The sequence below is a fragment of the Petaurus breviceps genome, unplaced genomic scaffold (assembly GCF_028583685.1).
Source record: "Petaurus breviceps papuanus isolate PSGF00001 unplaced genomic scaffold, PetGlider_PUasm1.0 182, whole genome shotgun sequence".
Classification (NCBI taxonomy): Eukaryota; Metazoa; Chordata; class Mammalia; order Diprotodontia; family Petauridae; genus Petaurus; species Petaurus breviceps.
Genome location: NW_027185786.1, coordinates 3,889,284 through 3,908,771, shown reverse-complemented (window position 1 = coordinate 3,908,771; position 19,488 = coordinate 3,889,284). Strand labels below are relative to the sequence as shown.

General features: G+C 40.8%; 1 protein-coding gene across 1 annotated transcript in view; it reads right to left on the bottom strand.

Annotated features, from left to right (window-relative positions):
- Positions 1-19,488, bottom strand: part of HYDIN (HYDIN axonemal central pair apparatus protein) — a 421,862-nt gene that overhangs the window by 386,135 nt on the left and 16,239 nt on the right. The window contains exon 3 of the mRNA XM_069087496.1: positions 16,528-16,662. Within this exon, the coding sequence (XP_068943597.1) occupies positions 16,528-16,662 (135 nt within the window). The remainder of the gene's footprint in view (positions 1-16,527; positions 16,663-19,488) is intronic.

The window sequence follows — 19,488 nt, the reverse complement described above, 5'->3', positions numbered from 1 at the left end:
TTGTGATCCTGGGTGGTTCACTTAACCCTGTTTGCCTCAGTCTCCTCATCTGTCAAACCAGCTGGAGAAGGAAATGGCAAAACTACTCCAGAATCTCTGCCAAGAAAACCCCAAATGAGTTCACCAAGACTCAAATGTGACCGAAAACAACTGAACAACATGGAATATAATAAAACTGCTAACTTCATATAGGGATTAAAGGTTTGCAAAATACTTTACACCTCATTTGATTCTCACAAAACCCTTCGGAGGTAGATGTTATTATTATGCGCATTTCACAAATGAGGAAACAGGCTGAGAGAGGCTAAAGTGGATTGTCCCAGGCCACACACTAGCAAACATCTTAGGTGGGATTTGAATTCAGGTCTTCCTGACCCCAAGTCCAGCACTCCTCTCTCCCCAGTGTTACAAAACAAGACCAAAATAGGAGAACACCACAATAATAAAAAAGACTGCCAAGGAAAATAAAGGACCCTACACCTGGTAATGAGTAGGTTTGAAGTCTTGATATCACCCTATCAGGAAAAACAGCATCTAACTCAGGTTTGGTTTTCTTCATTTTAGGTTTTCCCCAAATCCTCCCTTTTCATGTATATTACTGGTATGAGGTATTTCTAAGTCACTGAAAACTCATTCTAGTAGGAAGCATACTTTTTAGTCCTGTCTGACTCTTTGTGACCCCATTCTTGGCAGAGATACTGGGATGGTTTGCCATTTCCTTCTCCAGCCCATTTTGCAGATGAGGAACTGAGGCAAACAAGCTGAAGTTGCCCAGGGTCACACAGTTAGTAAGTGTCTGAGGCCAGATCTGAATTCAGGTATTCCTGATTCCAGGCCCATCACTATCCACAAAGCCACCTGAGAGGCATTAAGGGAGCAATGGCATTAAGGGGTAGATGATTTCATAGAACCCATACAACCCATAGTAGGGATTGGAAAACTCTGGCCTCTGGCATAGATTTATCCCTTTGTTTATTGGCATGTGGTCTGTGGAGATATCAACATTATGCCTCGAGTTACAAAAATGCAGAGTAGCTTTTCCGTCTTGGATCCTGTCTCTTATTCGCCTTCATTTCTTTCCCTTTTTCTCCACCTCTCAGGACCCTCTTCCAAAACCAATCACAGCAGAGAAGTAAAAGTCGGGTTTTGAATTTCTGTTGTTATATTTATCACAGAAATATTTATGCTTCTTGTTTGTTGATCGGTTTATCTTCATTTCAAAGGTAATTTAGAAAAACCATATGTAAGCATGTGAAAAAAAGACAAAGTTGTTTCACGCCCCCAAAGAGGTCAAAGAAAGAAAGAAGATGGGAAGTTTTAATATGACAAAATAGCCACAGCAGCACTTTTGTGGCAACAAAACATAGAAACTCAGTATGTGCCCACTGAAATGGCTGAGCAAATGATGACGGTTGAATGTAAGACACAGAATTGAAATCAAAAAAACCAAAAAATCAGCCTTAATTAAAAGGGGGGGGGGGTCCCACTAAAATCAAGCTGAATGCTGAGTCACTGGCCAGTCATGGACCAGCAGGAGGGACATGGAAGCCTTTCCTTGCAGTGCAAAAGTAGGAGGCTATAGGTGTGGAACATTCGCAACAAGCACCATCCGAGATGATCCCTGTGCCACACTGACTATTAGACTTACCTGACTTGGTGCCATTTGAGGGGTAAGGCCTGGGAATGACTGTGATAAAAAATTATAGGCTTCAATAAAACTTTTTAAAGTCATATGACTTTTATAAGTATTGTTTTCTCTTCTTAAAAAATCATTTAGCTTAAATTATGCTTATATCTGTGGTACTTGCCTCTTTTTGTATCCCCAGCACTTAGCACAATGGCTGGCCTGCAGCAAGCACTTAAGAGACATTTCCTGATTAACTTTTTTTCCCTGAGAGTCAATGGTCCTCAACAACAACAACAGAAAGGTTCCTGAGCCCTCTTCTATAGTGACATTAATTATAAGATCAATTATAAACCAGACATGTTTAATAGACTTATGCCTAAACCATACCAAAGATCTTAACCCTACTTTTAGAGACTTTGTCGTTGCTGCTCAGTTATTTTTCGGTGTGTCTGACTCTCTGTGACCCCATTTGGGATTTTCTTGGCAAAGATAATGGAGAGGTTTGCCATTTCCTTCTCCAGCTCATTTTACAGATAACAAAACTGAGACAAACAGGGTGAAGGGACTTTCCCAGGGTCACCTAACCTGAGGCTGGATTTGAGCTCTGGAAGATGAGTCTTGCTGACTCCAGGCCTGGCATGCTATTCACTGATCCACCTAGCTGCCCATCAGAAGCATTACCCAACCCATTTCAAATTTAACTATTTTTACTTCTTATTTATATTTTTTCCCTGCTCTATGACTACCTTTCATCCAATCAGTACTTTGCTGGTGTGCACTGATTTACATGCGTTGGCTCTCCCATTAGACTGTAGGCTCCTTCAGGGCAGGGCCAGTTTGACCTTTTTCTTTGAATAGTCTGTGCTGAGCATAGGGTCAACAACCAGCTAAGGGCATAAGGAATCTTTGTTGATTAGCTGACTCATTTGTCTTCACATCTAATGCTACACTCAAGCATCAAGTGAAGTCTATTTCCTCTTATTCTGTCCAAGAGGGTGAGGGTTGGGTGGGGGTGGGTGAAAAAAAGCTGGTAATACTCCTCAGAGCAATAACTCTCCATGTCCTTAAAAACCATCAAGTCATTGTTGAGTTCTTTCTCCACGCTAAATAATTCCAAGGTCTTTCCTCAAAGGTCTCATTTTCTAATGCTTTAATCATCTTCATAGCTTACCTCTGAAGCCCAGCCAAGTCCTTGAGGTGCAGAGCCCAGAAAAAGGAAAACACTCTACAGCAATAGTTCAGGGACTTTCTGTGTAAATTCCACCTTCTCCTTCTGAGGTGCTTATTACCACAGGGTCTGGCAAATAGCAGGCACTTAATAAATGCTAGCTGACTTGCCACTAAAAATTCAGTTCAGTTGTGTCTGATTCTCCATGGTACTATTTTGGGGTTTTATTGGCAAAGATACTGGAGTGGTTTGCCACTTCCTTCTCCAGCTCATTTTACAGATGATGAAACTGGGGCAAACAGGGTTTAATGACTTGCCCAGAGTCACACAGTTAGGAAATATGTGAGGCCAGATTTGAACTCAGGAATATGAGTCTTCTTGACTTTAGGGCTAATGCTCTATTCACTGCACCACCTAGCTACCCCACTAAAAATTGCTTCACTACAATAAATGAGACTTGCCTTGATTTTTTGATGAGATAGAAGTTTTCCCTTCAAAATTAACATTTTGCATTTATACAACAGGAATATTGTGAAGACAAACAACTTTGAAAGACTTAAGAGTCTTGATCAATGCAACAGCCAACTATGATTCCAGGGGATACATGGTAAAGCCTCCCGCCCACCTCCTGGCACAGGGGGAATGAACTCAAAATGCCCAATGAGGTACAGATTTTAGGGGACATAGCTAATGCAGGAATTTGTTTTATTTGACCATACACACTTGTTAGAGGGGCTTTTTTTTCACTGTGGGGTTTTGTTTTTCCCCAATTGTGGGGGGAATGGGGAGGAAGAAGAAAGAAAATAGATTTTTGCTCATTGAAAAAAAATTTTTATGTAAAATTAATGATTTGGGTTGTAAAAAATCAATGTCTACTTTTCTAAAGTAAATTGCTAATTCAGTCCCAAGATTTTTTTAAGTGTCATATTAATTCAATTAAACACTTATTAAGTAAATTCTTATGCTTACACCTGGCTGCTAGGTAATGCAGTATATAGGGTGTTGTACCTCCAGTCAGGAAGACCTGAGTTCAAATCTAGCTCAGACACTTACTAGCTGTGTGACCCCAGGCAAGTGGACTGCTACTGTAAATAACTTCAAGGTTCTAATCGCATAGTATAATGAAGTCTCTATTTATTCAGCAATAAACTAAAGCATAACATTCATGACAACATAACATAACTTATTACTAAGGTGGCCACATAGTCTTAAAAAAATATATCATTCAGTATATCTTATTATCATCTTTAAGGGGTAGCAAAAAAACAAAATACAAAAACCATCAACCCCTAGGTCACAATAAGCCACAATCTCCTCAGTCAATAGAGTGTCCAAGTAAAGCCCTCTTTCATGTTAACTTGAGGCTGGTTTCCAATCATTCTCAAGCCAATTATCCTTAAGGGGTAGCAGAAAGTACAAACATCATCTATCCCTAAGTCACAGTAAGTTACAAATCTCATCAGTCAATACAGAGTATCCAAAGTAAAGTCCTCTTTCATCTTGATTCAGGCTGGCTTACAAACCCCAGGGCTCCTTCTCCATGGGCTGACTTGACCTGCTCCCAACTCTTGCCTGGATTCACACATAGGCAGATCTCTTCTCCTGTTCCATACATATCTCAGCTCACAGGGACTACTCCACTCTAAGCTCTTCACAGTTTCTGTTTCTAGGAAAACAAAGCTTAACAGGGCTACAACAATATTTACAAACATTACCAGTGCTATCATCTCAATTCACTTTCTGTCTGAGAAACCAATACAGAACAACAGACAAGACTTCTGTCTGAGAAATCAACACAGAACAACAGACGTGGCTTCTGTCTGAGAAATCAACACAGAACAGACAGAGCACCAATATCACCAACATTCTCTCTCTCAGCTCTGCTCCCTCCCAGCTCCGCTCATGCTTTGCTCTGCTCTGTTCCTTCCTACTCCACCCTTGCTGTTCCACCCTTTAGGCAAACTCCTCCCATATGGGCTCCAAAGAGATTACATTTGGCCTATTAAGGGGCAGGAAGACCTTCAGACTTGGTAGGTCTATTAAGGACAATACAATGTATACTGCTTCCAATCAAAGACTTTTGACACAATCAGAGGGGAGGCTCAAAGGCACTTGATTAGCTAAAACTCAATCCAGAAAAACAGCAAAAAAAAATTCTACTTTGCTTGCCTTTACAGCAAGTTATTTGACCTCTCTCTGCCTTGACTTTCTTGACTGTAAAAATGAGGATAATAACAGCACCCACCTTGCAGGGTTGTTGTGAGAATCAAATGAGATATTTGTAAAGAACTTAGCCCTGTGCCTGGCACACAGCAGTTGCTTAATAAATGATTGCTCCATTCCCCATCTTTTGTGTACAAGACACTATCACAGAGATACAAAGAGGACACAAGATTCATATAGTGCCCACGAGAAACAAATCTCCTGTTGTTCCCAGACTAAACAGTCCAGAGGCAACATTGAACCAGGGCTAAACATAATAAAATCTACTTTCATCCCCCTGGAAAATACATTTTTCAGAGAGATTAAAAAATGAAATAAAAGTAATAAGCTTTCCAATTTCCAGCATCTTAATAGAATAAAAAAAATTACACAATTAGTTCATCTAGGGTAGGTAAGGATGTTTGCTCTCTTCGGTAAACTAATTTTAAAGACTTGCTTGGTGTTATAACTAAAATACTATATCGACAATCTAATTTCACAAATTTTAGCCTCCCCCCCCCCTTTTTTTTAAGGCGATCAGGGTTAAGTAACTTGCTCAAGGTTACATAGCCAGTTATTTCTAGGTGTAGTGCTAAGTATCTGAGCCCAGATTTGATCCCCAGGTCATCCTGACACTGGAGCCGGTGGTCTTACTTGCTGAGCCACCTGGCCATCCCTAAATTTTAGCCCCTTGAGAACAATAAGGAAACAACTCTTCAAAGGCTACTTTGCATCGCTGCCAACCCCAACCTTCTCTCTCCCCTGCCCCCCGCCCCATTAGCATCTTATACAAGTGAGCCAGGGAGTCTGCTGGGTGGAAAAGCTGCATCTCAAATCTGTTCCTATATTACCCTGATGCTCAATCTCCTCTCCAGGGCTCTCCTTCCATTTTCTCTTTCCCTAAAAAGTCAGACATCAAATCCAGCAAACCAAACCTAGCCTCACTCACTGACTGGCTATTATTCACTTTTTTTCTCAACAGGTATTCCTGACTATTGCCTCTAGGACATTATTAAATATTCCTGTTTGAGGATCTAGGCTCCCAGCATGTCTACAATAGCCCCTAGGTTTAGTCTGTTCTCTCAAGGTAATGTCAAGTTCAAAAGAAACCCAGAATTCACTGCCTATGTCTGACCCCTGGAGAGCCCAGCAGATTAAATGACCTAAACCAGCAGATTAGTCAGATTGTGCCAATATCTTTTTTTTTTTATTCCAATCCCTAGCTTTTGAAGAAGGTCGATTTCAATCAGTCAAGTGTTGGACTATGGATTACATTTTGTATCTGTTTCTCAGGTCACTATGCCCAAAGAATACATCACCCAGTGGCCAACATCTTCCTGGTGAACATTTCTTCACATTTAACCTAGCATTCTCTGGACAGTAGACATACTTTGTTGCTGAGACTGTACTCAAAGCCTTCCTAATTTTTAAAGTATTTTTACTATATTATACTAAAATTGAAGTGCACCATTTTTCAAAAATTATTTTGCATAATCTATACAGTGCCCAGAATACTGTGGTTGCAAAAATATTAACTGATGGTTCTTATAATGTATTTGCAAAGTGGTCACTGAAGATTTGGTGGGAAATGAACAAAAGGAACTGCTGAATCCATCAGGTTAAGGTCATGTAGCACATGTACACAGATACCAGAAAGCAGCTGAAGACCTGAATAAAAATCCATCAGTAAGTTCTGTCAAACTTTTTTAAGATTTGGGATGAAAAAAAAAAGATTGAGTTTTGATCTGATAAAGTCTTTCATCAAAATCAATCCACACATCCATAAATGAAAGAACTCTGAGGAAAGGTTCTTAAACAGTCATTTTTGAAATGTGCTCCAGTCTCTGAGTTTATGTATTTAATGTGATTAAATGAGGTTATGTAATATGACATTATATATTATTCTACTTGGTTTATCATTAATTCAGGGAAGATTGTCTAGTTTGCAAGCCAAGCAAATACTCCAGTCAATGAATTTTATTTCAGTGCATTCAGAGAGTCAGGTAATCAAATAGCCCAAGTATTTAATTATTTAGTTCTCTTCTTCCCTCCATTTATTATAAGAGCTGATAACAAGAATTACAACAATTGACAGCCTTGTCTTATATAACAGTGCTCTCAGGTGTAATTTCGGTCTCTCCTTGGGGCCCACAGGGTTTTTATCAAGTGAAAGCCAACATTAGCAGAGAGTAGGTGTGAAAACTCAGTCAACCTGAGTCGTGCAGCAGAATCACAGGTTTGATCCCAGGCTGGTGCATAAAGGAAGGGGAGAAGAACATGGCCAAATGCCATTGTTTAAAAGTACAAGTAGGATAAGGCATCCAACCAGCTGTTGTTAACTCAATCGTCTATGGCCAGCAAAGACAAGGGCAATCCAGGTTTGCACCTCCCCTGCCTGTCCCTGGTTAACATCTGCCAGAACACATGATCCTGCTGATGGCACAGGTGTTGAGCACTGGGCTTGCCTCTGCCACTTACTGGCCGTGTGACCCTAAACAGGTCACTCAGCTTCTCTGGGCCTCTGTTTCTACATCTGCAACAGTTAGGGTGGGGGACAGATGTGGAAGTCTCCAAGGTACCTTCCAGATCCTATAACTAACTGAGACTCACAGCAACTTCCTTCAGTCTATAGTAGGGATAAATCTGTGATTTAATTGGTATAGGGAACTCCAAGATATTGGAAGGAACACGCTTTACCAGTGCAGGTTAGCCTCTCATAGTGTAACTTATCTTGCCTAGAGTATTAAGAAATAAAATGACTTACCTAGGTTATGCATCTGCCATGTGGTGGGGGCAGAATTAGAATTTGTGCCTCCCTAGTTCCAAAGCCAGCCTACTGTCTATATACCATATGCTATCTGTACCATACACCACCCTCATGCAAGGTTTGGGATGAAAAAAAGTCTGGTTTATTCAGTAGAGTGTTGCTGGATTGTGAAAGGGAGTAAAGCAGGAAAGGGAGGAAGAGGTCTGGTTGGGAGGGGCTTTAAATGGCAAACAGAGCACTTTCTTTGTGATCCTAGAGATAATAAATAGGGAGACACTGGAGTTTAGTGAGTAGGGGTGACATGGTCAGAACTGGACTTTGAGGAAAATCATTTTGGGAACTGGAGGTGGGGCAGGGAGATCCAACCCAAAGGCTACCACTCGTGCAGATGGGAGGTGACAAGAATCTATACCTGGGGGGGGCATATATGGATGGAGATGAGGGTCTAAACTAGGGTTCTGGGTGTGTAAATGGGACAGATGCTGTGGAGGAGTCAATAACACTTGGCAACTGGTTGGACATGGGGAAAGAGGGAGAGAAAAGGATTGAACAGGACTCCTTAGTTGCAAAATTCAGTACCTGTAGAGAAGAGTGGGATTCTCTACAGAAACAAGGAAATTCAGAGGGAGTCAATTTTGCAGAAAAGATGATAAATTCAGTGTTGAATGTGCTGAGTTTGAAATGCCTACCAGATGTCCAACTGGTGTTTCAGGGGTGGAACTCAGGAGAGAGTCAGCTATGAAGAGATGATTACTGAACCCATAAGAATTGATGGCATCATTGAGAGAGGGTCTAATGTAGAGAAACAAAAGAAGGGGGTCACAAGACAGAGCCTTAGAGGACAGTCACAGTTAATAGATGGAAGAACATGGGTGATGAGATGGCAAAGAAGATTGAGAAGAAATTGTCAAACAGGTAGGAAGAAAGCCAGGAGAGAGCAGTGTCACAAAAAAAAAAAAAAGAGAGACTACTCAGGAGCAGAAAATGGTAAACACAACTGGGATGTGTACTGGGTTGTGTTTAGGGAAAATAATAAATCCCTCAAAGTGGTTGCATTATTTGAATTCTAATTATACATTTCCATTGGGCTGGAACCCATTACCATATTTTATATAATTATAACTTTGAATACAGAGAGGTCAAGTAGGATAAGGACAGAGAAGGGGCCATCAGATTCAGAAATTAAGAGATAGTTAGTTGTAAAGGGTGCAATTTTAGTTAAGTTCCATTTTTGACAAGTTGAATTTGAAATGCTGATGGGGCATTTAGGTGGAGATGCTTGGCAGATAGTTCAGGGGAAAGATTAGAGTGGGACATATAGATTTAGGTCATCATTCAAATCGAGATCATTTAACCCATGGGAACTGATACTATTCAAAAGACTCACTAACCTCTAACTGAAACTTAGCATTTTCTTCAATTATTTAAAAACTTTATTCTGAGAAGGGATCCATAAACTGCCAGGGAGGTCCATGACACAAGAAAGTATGAGAGAACATTGTCATGTAAGGAGAGAGAAGAGAAGGCCCATAACAGTCTTGAGGGGCATCCATACGTAAGAGCAGCACAGATAGATGCTAGGAGAAAGAGACAACATGGAAGCCAAAGGAGAAGGTATCTAGAAAGAAGGGTTAGCTCACAGTGTCAAATGCTTCAGAGGTCAGAAAGGATGAGAAAAGAGAAAGGATCAGAGAATTTAATAGTTAAGAAATGAGTGTTGAATAGAGCACTGGCCCTGGAGTCAGGAGGACCTGAGTTCAAATCCTGCCTCAGACACTTAACACAAAAACTAGCCATGTGACCTTGGGCAAGTCACTTAACCCCAATTGCCCTCCAAAAAGCAAAAAAAAAAAAATGGGACAGAATAGAGAATAGTGAGGTGGAGCCAAGTAAATATATATGAAAGGGAGGTGATTATAAGGATAATAGCCTGAAGAGATGGCAAGGGTCAAAGGGAAAGGTCAGGGTTTTGTGGGGGATTTTCAGATAGGGGAGACCTCAATGTGTTTGTAAGCCTCAAGAAAGAAGCAAGTAGATAAGGTGAGACTGAGAATGAGAGAAAGGGAATGATTTTAAAAGAGGCAAGCTTGTGGAAGAGATAAGAATGGGAAGAAAGCTTCCAAACCCATCGTTCAATGAACAAGCGAGGAAGTGACAATAGCATAGGATATGGAGAGGTTTTTGCATAAAAAGGCGGGGAGAAGAGGGAGCTCATTTCAGGTGGCCTTAACTTTCTCAGTAGGACAGAAGGCTAGGTTCTCTCTGAGAAGGTGAAGGGAGCTGTAGGAGGCTTGAAAATAAGAAGTTTAAGTCCAAGTTTGAAACAGCCGGGGGGGGGGGTGTATTATTATTGTCAATCATGGAAGGATAATAGGGTTGCCAGGCAACAGTGAGGACCCAGTTGTGTTGGATAACCTTGTCTAATGCCCCAATGTGTGACTTTCTCCAGCGGCAGTCAGCTGCACTTAAGTAGCAAGAGTGAAAGTGGATTGTGAGGAGAACCCAGGGTTTACTTCTGGCAAGACATTAGCAGCACCAAGACAAGGTAGAGAAGAGGGACAAGAGATCCAAGGGCAGAAAATAGTACATAGGTGAACCATTTAAGACTTAAGACTATGGAGGGAGGACAATGAAGCCAGAACAGACTAGGAGGAAAGGAAAGGTAGAGAGACTGTGAGTTGAAATGAGGATGAAGAATAGATTTCAGAGATGGCTAGAAGAGATATGGGAGGATGTCAAGGGCCAGTGCTAGGAGAATCCATTTAAGAAAATCCAGGCCAGAGTTTTGCTCTTGGTCTGTTCTTTCTCTTCGGGCTCAATTGATTGTTGGCTCACCATCTGATTCCTTGTGCATTCCTTGTTTAAGATCTTGCTTTTATTTGTGTTTATCCATGGAATTCAGATCACCCTTCTGAATTTTGACCACCATGCTAGGAGTCACATACTCACTTACGGTATTGGTAAATGGGAGTGACCATAAAACAATGTATGCTTTGCCTATATAATTCCTGACCCTCAGAAGAATAAATGAATTTGCTTGCAACTTGCTTGCATTTTCCGCCTGGCCCACATTTATTATTATTCACACCTTTCCGTGAGGCGGCCCACGTGCAGCAGGCTGCACAAGGAAAGGGTAGGAAACCGGAAATATGTCCAATAGATACAATATTGGACTGGTGATTGGAATTCAGGATAAATAGTAAAGCTGGATATATAGTTTAGGGATTCTTATGCATAAAGGGGATAACTGATTTGATGATAGCCAACATGACCATAAAGAGAGAGAAGAGAGAAGAACAGAGAGCTCAGGACAGAGCCTTAGGGGGACAACCAAGCTTAGGGAATTTCAAGTGGGGGTGCAGGTGGTCAATATGCTTGAATGGGAAAAAAGTGACATCTCTATTTTCACCAGCTTCTAACTGTGATTTAGCATTTCATTCAATTATTTAAAAACATTATTCTGAGAGGGGGTCTATAGACCACCAAATTGCCATGGTGGGTGAAAGGTTAAAAACATCTATAGTAAGTAGGAGAGAGCAGCGTCATGGAAACCAAGTCTCTTGGAGGATATGGCGAGGTTTAAGAGAAGGCTCTCAGATTTAACAATTAAGAGATAACGGGTAACCTTCAAGACAACCATTTCAGCAGAGTGGTTGGGAAAGAAGCCAGACTGCAAGGTATTAAGGGATGAGTGTGTGGTAAGGCAGTGGAGGCAGCAAATATGGACAGCTCTAACAGTTTAGCAGGGAAAGGGAGGAAACGGACATGACAGCACTTTGAGGATATGGTAGAGTCCAGTCAAGAATGTTTAAGAAAAGGCAGGGTAGAGAAGAAATCAGAAAAAGAGAGGGATTAAAGATAGGGTTGGATTAGATGATCTTTGAGGTCCTTTCAAGCCTGACATTCCATGATTCCAGAAGTGTCTAATTTCAAATGCTACCTAGATGAAGCCCAATATTTGTCCAGAGAATGGAGAAAAGGATTAAACTTCAATTCTCTCCAGGGAATGGACATTGTCAATAAATGTCCTATGTCAAAACAAAATTAAATGATAATTTTTTTAAAGGAAAAGAAAGAAGCTTCAACAGGAATCTTAAATCCTAGACTCAGTCTTACCATGATATGTTTTTTATGATTTGGGGAAACTTAATTTACTATGAAAGCAAAACATTTTTTCATTAATCATTCATATGAAAAATACAAATTTAAAGAGGACTTTGTACTTTGCTTTTAAAAAAAGGTTCCTGATTTATGCTATGTAGTTTGAATATTAACTATCACATTTATATTTGCACAAGGATTATCAAATTAATAACACTACATATAATCTTCAAACTAATCTTTGAAAGAAGAGACAAGAAAAGGCCATGTGAATGTATTGCACCTGTTATCTGAGTATTTAACATTGTGGACAATTTAAATCCCCATGAAGCTGAATTAGTAGATGACAGAAAAAATTGTAAATTGTATTATCATCTTGGACATCCTAATATAATGTGGGTGTAGAAAATCCAATTGAAAGGGGACTGGCTTATTAAGTTGTGGCATGCTGCAATTTACATAACTCATCCTCCAGATGTGGGGTGGGTAAATGAGGATGGGGGTGAGCAAAGATCAGCAGGGGATAAAGGAAAAATATATACATTTCCACTAGTTTTGGCATTTGGAGAGAAAGTGACACTTTTTGAAAATGCTTTACTTTTATTTTTCCTAAAAATAAATGAGGACCAAATGGTAGCTCTCTGTTATCCTCTGTTCTGTAGCTTAAAACTGCACCTTCCCCTTTGGTCAGCCATTTCCCAAATGTAGAGTTCATTACAAGAGGGACTGAGCAAGAAAACATGAATATACATATCTACAAAACTCTATCAGCCTCTCACACACACACCCCCCCCTTCCCGTGTGAGGCTCTGGCACTTCTCTGGGTCTCAGTTTCCTTAAGTATAAAATGGGTTGGGAGTGGGTTGAGCAGATCTTCCAGATCTAATCTATGATCCTATTTTAACAGGGGTCTGGGGCCTCCATGGAGTACTTAGAGCAGCATCTCCTTACAGAGGGAAGTTGAGGATACTGCTTCTGGGAGAACCATAAAGACATGGGACAGAAGAGAGTGTGGTGCTTTGGTAGATATTACATAACTGGTTCCAATCTGTGGGCCATGTGCAGGTAGGAATATCATTTTTTTTTGAGAGGGGATACCTTTGAAAGGCCAAAGTCAGCATCAGCCTGGCTTTTGTGATTATTCTTGAGTCATCAAGACCCTGGTGGTTCCTTTCATTTAGTGAGACAGACAGATAGGCAGTAACACAGACAGAGATGGAGAGACAGAGACAGAGACCTTCTCTCCTCTGGGGTTAGTTGACCCTGTGAAAAGTGCTTCCATGAAATGAGCCTCCATATTTGTCCTTTTCCATTCTAGGCAAAGGGATTAAAGCCTATGAGTCTCCAAAGGCCAGGAGGGCACCCAGGTGTCCCAGCGTTCCAGAATCTGGATTTGATGATCGGTTTGGCATCAGTCAGTGCCCAGAGGAGCGTGGAGTGAGAGACCTTCAGGACCCTTCCCATTAGCAGCTAAAATGATTCTCACATGGTAGTTATGCCATGAACTTGGTAGGACCAATGTTCTATATGAACTGTGTTTAGAGGGTAACCCTACATACACACACACACACACACACACACACATTCACGGAGAAAAGTGTTCGCATTTTTGTCATCAATATATCTTTAAAGTAAACACCCCCTTGTAAAAGCTATTCGATGCTAGTGGCTAAATAGACCTGGATTGTTAGTCAATGGCATCTAGGGAGGGAGGCAGCAAAGCTTGGCGGGCTTAAGGCAACAGTAGTATGTGAAAAAAAACCCAACAGGTGCTCCCAGTGCCCCAGAATCCCAAGGGGGAGATGGAGTGTGCTCCTCCCTGGGATGGTGGCCAGAGTAACCTTGCTACACTGATCCCTCATCACTACTGGAAAATAATCATTCAAAGTGAATTTTTTTCTCATGGTCAGTCAACAGTATTTTCTTTATGTACAAATGCAACATTATTATTATTGTTTTTATTTTTTTTGTCTTTGTATTTCCAGCACCTGGCAGAGTGCCTTCAAGTAGGATCCTAATAAATGTTTATTTGAGCAAACCTTTATTATTAAAAGGGTAGGAATTAGGCCTTAAGGTGTCAACATGAAAAAGAAAAGACAACACAGAAAGTCCATCCTCATTGAAAATGCACCCTGCAAATTATAAATTTGGACCAAGGCATTCATTTTCACATAAAATACCAGTGTCCCCATGAGGCTGAGGTTTTATAATTTGCCCCAAACGAGGAAAACCTGTTAAATTTCCCCTGGCACCTCTCCCCATGACTATTCATATCCTAGAAATGGAACTTTACAGCCTTCAGTACCTTTTAAAAACCTGAAAGGATTAATAATACATGAAATTTTCAATTAGTTTATTTTAAAATCAAGAGTTCCCCAGTATCCCTATATGGGCACAAAGAATTGTATGATGGAATAAAAATGTCCATAATTCCCACAAAGAACCATAAAACAGAACCATGTGAACAAAGCAACATCTAGAGTTACTCATTGGAAATGGGCCCCAGTGGAAATATTAACTTTTCATATTCATGAAGTCAGTGCCAATATAGCTAAGATGCATTTCAGCTATTTATTTACTATGTAATTATGTAGAAAAAGTTCTCTAGAGGGTTCTTAATCCTGCATGAGGGGAATGTGCTTGTCCAACAGAAGGCATGTTTTCTTCGTCACAAGAGATGATGGAAGAAGATCTCACTGCTTCGATTCAGCACTCTGACTTACAAGCTACAAAACCCATAATTACTTCCCTTTAGGAACATGCAGTAAATAATTTTGAATACCTAACCATGTCCCAAGCCCATCATTTCAAAGACAGATCTCATATACAATGCCTTAGAGAAAAGAATGACTATTTTGTTTTTAAAATATAACTAAACGCTACTTATGTAGCTGTGTTCCTCTATCTTGGCATTGAAGTCTTTTATTTAGAATTACAGGTCTAGACCGATGGGGGAAAAAATATACAACTACAAAATATCAAGGAATATTGGGGGATGGATGGTATTGTTAGTACTCTGGTTATTAATTTTATAAGCACTCATGACTATGCTAAGTGCCCAGCACCCCTACCCCCCCAAAAAAAGATGCTCCTTTCCTGCTTGCTCTCCAGGACAACAGACTTTGAACAAAGACAACAGGTCAATGCATACTCTTTCTGTATTCTTAAAGAGTTGCAGAAGGGGAAAGCTGGGAAGATGTCCATTGACCACCTCCTTTTCCTTTCCATATCTCAAATTCTAAATCTACGATTCTTTGCTCTCAGACCAAGATATTGCCCTTGTACTGAAACTACCAGGGGGAAGGCAGAATGAAAAGGCAGTGCTAAAAGCACTTCCAAACTTTATCTCAATTGAGTCTCTCAATTATCCTCATTTTACAGTTGAAGAAACTGAGGCAGGCAGAGGTAAAGTATCTCCCCCAGATTCTCACGGCTAGTATGCATGTGAGGGCAGATCTGAATTCAGAGCTTGCTAACTCCAGGTCCAGCACACCAAGCACTGTGGTACCTCCTAGCTGCCTCCAGAAACTTTGTTCCTTCTTGTCCCCAATGCAGATGTCACATCTCTTATAGCTTCGTCTCCATATGAGACGGCCTCCCTCCTCGCCCTCTGTTTCTTGTTTAAATCCCGCTGCCTTTTCCAGGCAAACCCTCTGCACAGGGTTCTCTGCCTCTGTAACTCAGTCCACGTTGCTGGCTACACATACCCCCGCCAGGGCTCTGAGAACCTTCCTTTTAATCATTTAAAGACTACTTGAAACCTAACCCTGCACCAAAAAAAGGTGTCCCCTCATCAGAAGAAAAGGAGGTGATGGTTGCTTTATAATACCTTGAAGATGCTGATTTCAGAAGAGAATGAATTAAAAGTCAAGGTGTGTTTTCCAGTGTGTTTAATAATTATTTCATTTTTATTTACATTTAATATTTATAAATCAAAAAGTATCTCCCCCTCTCTGATTTTTTTATTACTAGATGGATAGGCTCACCTAAATTTCCCTGTATTTAAATATATTTTTGAAATAAAAAAATTAACTTAGAAATCAAAATTTTCTGAGGTAGGGGGAAACACAGATAAACACACAAAATGGGGTTTTCAAAACTTTCTTAGAAAAATGGTGTTTACTTGGGGTGGCTAGGTGGCACAGTGAATAGAACACCAGCCTTGGAGTCAGAAGGACCTGAGTTCAAATCCTGCCTCAGACACTTAACACAAAAAATGAGACGTGTGACCTTGGGCAAGTCACTTAACTCCAATTGCCTTCCAAAAAGCAAAAGAAAAGAAAAGAAAAAGAAAAATAGTGTTTAACACTTTACATTGCTTTTACTTTAAAGGCAGTTGGGGTACACAGCAGATACCATGCTGGACTTGGAGTCAGGAAGATCTAAGATCAAATCCTGCCTCAAAAAATGTATTAGCTATGTGACCATAGCCAAGTCACCTAATATCTGTGGGCCTTGGTTTCCTTCCTTGCAAAATGTAGATAATAACAGAATCCAGGTCACAGGATTGTTGTAAAGACCAAAGATGAGAATAGATGTAAAGCATTTTGCAAACCATAAAGCACTCTATAAATGTTAGCTACTATTTTCCCTTTCCATTCCACCAGTAGGAATGACCCAATCACAAAGGTACCAGTTTCTTGGACAATTGGCATAGGTTACCTTGTTCTCTTCCGGAGTGAAGAGGATCCGGAATGTAGAGGGCACCCCTGGGGCTACTTTATTACAAATATCATTGGGGCTGATGACTTTGAAGTAAGGGGAACTTTCCTCAACAATCTTCACCAGTCTTGGAATCTGCAGGGAAAACATAGATGATGACAGACAAATGGAGCATCTCTGAGAAATATGAGAAAATGAATGGGAAAATGAGGTTTGAAAAAGGATGAGCACCTGCTAAATTCAGAAAATCTTCGTCTTGGCTCAATCACTCACCAGGTGAGTTTCCAGTTTTCCATTATCATTTACCAGATATGTGACCCTCAAACAACTGATTCAGTGTTTCTGGGGATCCACTTTTCACACTGATAAAATGAGGAGAGGGTAATACAGGTGAACTCTAAGATGTCTTCCAGGTCTAATAGCCAATGGCTCTCTACCATATGGTGAGCAAAGTTGCTTAGGTCAGTCTTTAGAGTGTTAACCTCATTCTGTTGGCTTCTGGTCAGTGCTAGGTATCACTCATTCACAAATTCTTGGGACAGCCATCAGAAGAAATAATATCTCCAAAGGGTCAGGTCTCCAAATCGTGCCCATCACTGACTATTATCTTTAACTGTGGAACTATTTTAGGATTAGAAGGTATAATTGATAACCTTGTGTCACAATTCCAAGTCAGGTAAACAGGGATTACTGTCCGTGGGATGAAATTCATTTCCTTTCCAAACTGACATTCATTAAGCCTTTGCTATGTGGCAGGCTCTGTACTACATGCTGCAGCTACAGAGATCAAAACAAAACAGTCCCTGCCCTCAGTGAGCTCGCGCTCTTACAAAATCCCACTTTCAAAGCAGCACAAAGCAGGAGGCCAAAGTCAAAGTAAAGGAGACATGCTCGTAACCAAGTCACTTAGACAACTCCTTAAAGATAGTGGCCACCATGATAAGCATCAAAAGCAGAGGTCGCATAACTGGTCAAAGGTAGGATTTTACCTAGGTTTTTTGCTTTTCAAAGTTGGAACTCTTTTAATTCATAGTATAGTGAAAATTATAGGAATGTGATCAGATAAAATAGGAGAAAATGAAAAACCTGAAAGATCATGGCACACAGCTCATCTCCAGTTAAGTTGACTGGAAGGTCTCTGCCATTATTGTGCTTGTACCTGTAAGGGTGGGTCTGACTGACTGACTCAATTAAATTACCCTATGACATTTAGGGACAGCAAGGTGGAGCAATGGATAGAGCACTGGAAGACCTGAATTCAAATCCAACCTTGGATACATACAAGCTGTGTGACCCTGGGCAAGTCACTTAATCTGTTTTGCCTCAGTTTCCTCCTCTGTAAAATGAGCTGGAAAACGAAATGGCAAACCACTCCAGTATCTTTGCCAAGAAAACCCCAAATGGGGTCACAAAGAGTCAGACAAGACCAAAACAACTAAACAACATGCCATTTAAATTAAGTGATAAAATGCCTAAGCAATCACTCCAGATTACAGGCTTTAAACTAATTGTGAAAAGTACTTGATGGTACTGAAATGATATTACACTAGGAAGGAGGATTTACAGAAGTCAAGGAAACATGGTCAGAGTCCAGGAATCATCTAAAAATTGTCAAACTAATTTAGAAGCAGAGTTATCCCAGAGGTTGGAGTGAGCGTGGCTTTCCCCTGAATAGGAACCATCTTGAGGAAGAGGGGAGGAGGACAGGTCTTGGTTTTGGCCTTGGTCAGTTCTCCTTCCCTCTCCCCACCCCTGACCAGAATAGGACTTCAAAAGAATCAAAGGGCCCAGAAAGGTTTGGATGTCCCATCTTTCCAATGGTGTCCTAGAAGCATCACTATATCGGCTAATAGCAGGGTCTACATTGGGAGCCAAGGACAGACTGTAAGTGGACTCATAACTTTATGACGTGTTCAGTAAAGAAACTACATGATGCATAAGAGAAACTTCTTGAGCACCCCATGAAGAGGAGAAAAGGACTTCTAGCCGCCAAACATTGTGAATCAATCCTTGGCCATGTGAGCTCTCCAAGCTGAAGGCTACTTTCCGCAGGACTCCATGTGTTTGTGGGAAAGCCAGTCACAAACTTGGGGACAGGTTTTGTACCAACCACTCTTACTATACCACCCTAGTGAATAACTTCTCCAAATTCCAATCGAGACTGCCAGGCAAAGATGATTCTCAGCTCATAATCTTGGAGAGAAGTGCCTCGAGGAGGGCTCAAGACAATGGCATTAGAGTCACCTCTGGCTCCTTGTCGGCATGCGTGGAACTCTGAGAGAGGGGACCTGAAACTCACTGGTGAGAGTAGGAGTTGGAATAGGAATCTTCAGAGTTTATGGGGTTCACATGCCCATTTATTCACAGAGCCACAGCCTAGTACAGCTGGATTGGGTCTTATAGATTATATAGATCATATGAATCAAATGCAACTTTTGCATTTCTCAGAGAAGGAACCAAAGTCCAAAGAAAGGAAGGGATTGGCTCAATTCTAGAACCCAGAACTCCTAATTCTCTGCCAGAATCCAACAAATTAAAATATGCTAGTTCCCTTTTCACTATGTCTTGAGATACATGAGGCAGAGGTAGAAATTAGCTCAAGGTGAAAGATATTTAGATGGATGGATGAATGGATGGATGAAGAGATAGAGAGATATATGGATGTTTGGATGGATGGATGGATGGATGGATGGATGGATGGATGGATGGATGGGGAGATAGAGGGATAGATGGATGTTTGGATGGATGTATATATAGATGGATGTTTAGACAGATGAATGCATAGATAGATAATGAATAGATGGATATTTAGATAAATGACAGATATTTAGATAGATGGGTAGATGGATAGGCAGGTAGAGAGATGGCTGGCTGGCTGGCTGGCTGGATAGATGGATGGATGGATAGATGGATAGATGGATGGATGGATGGATGGATGGATGGATGGATGGATGGATGGAT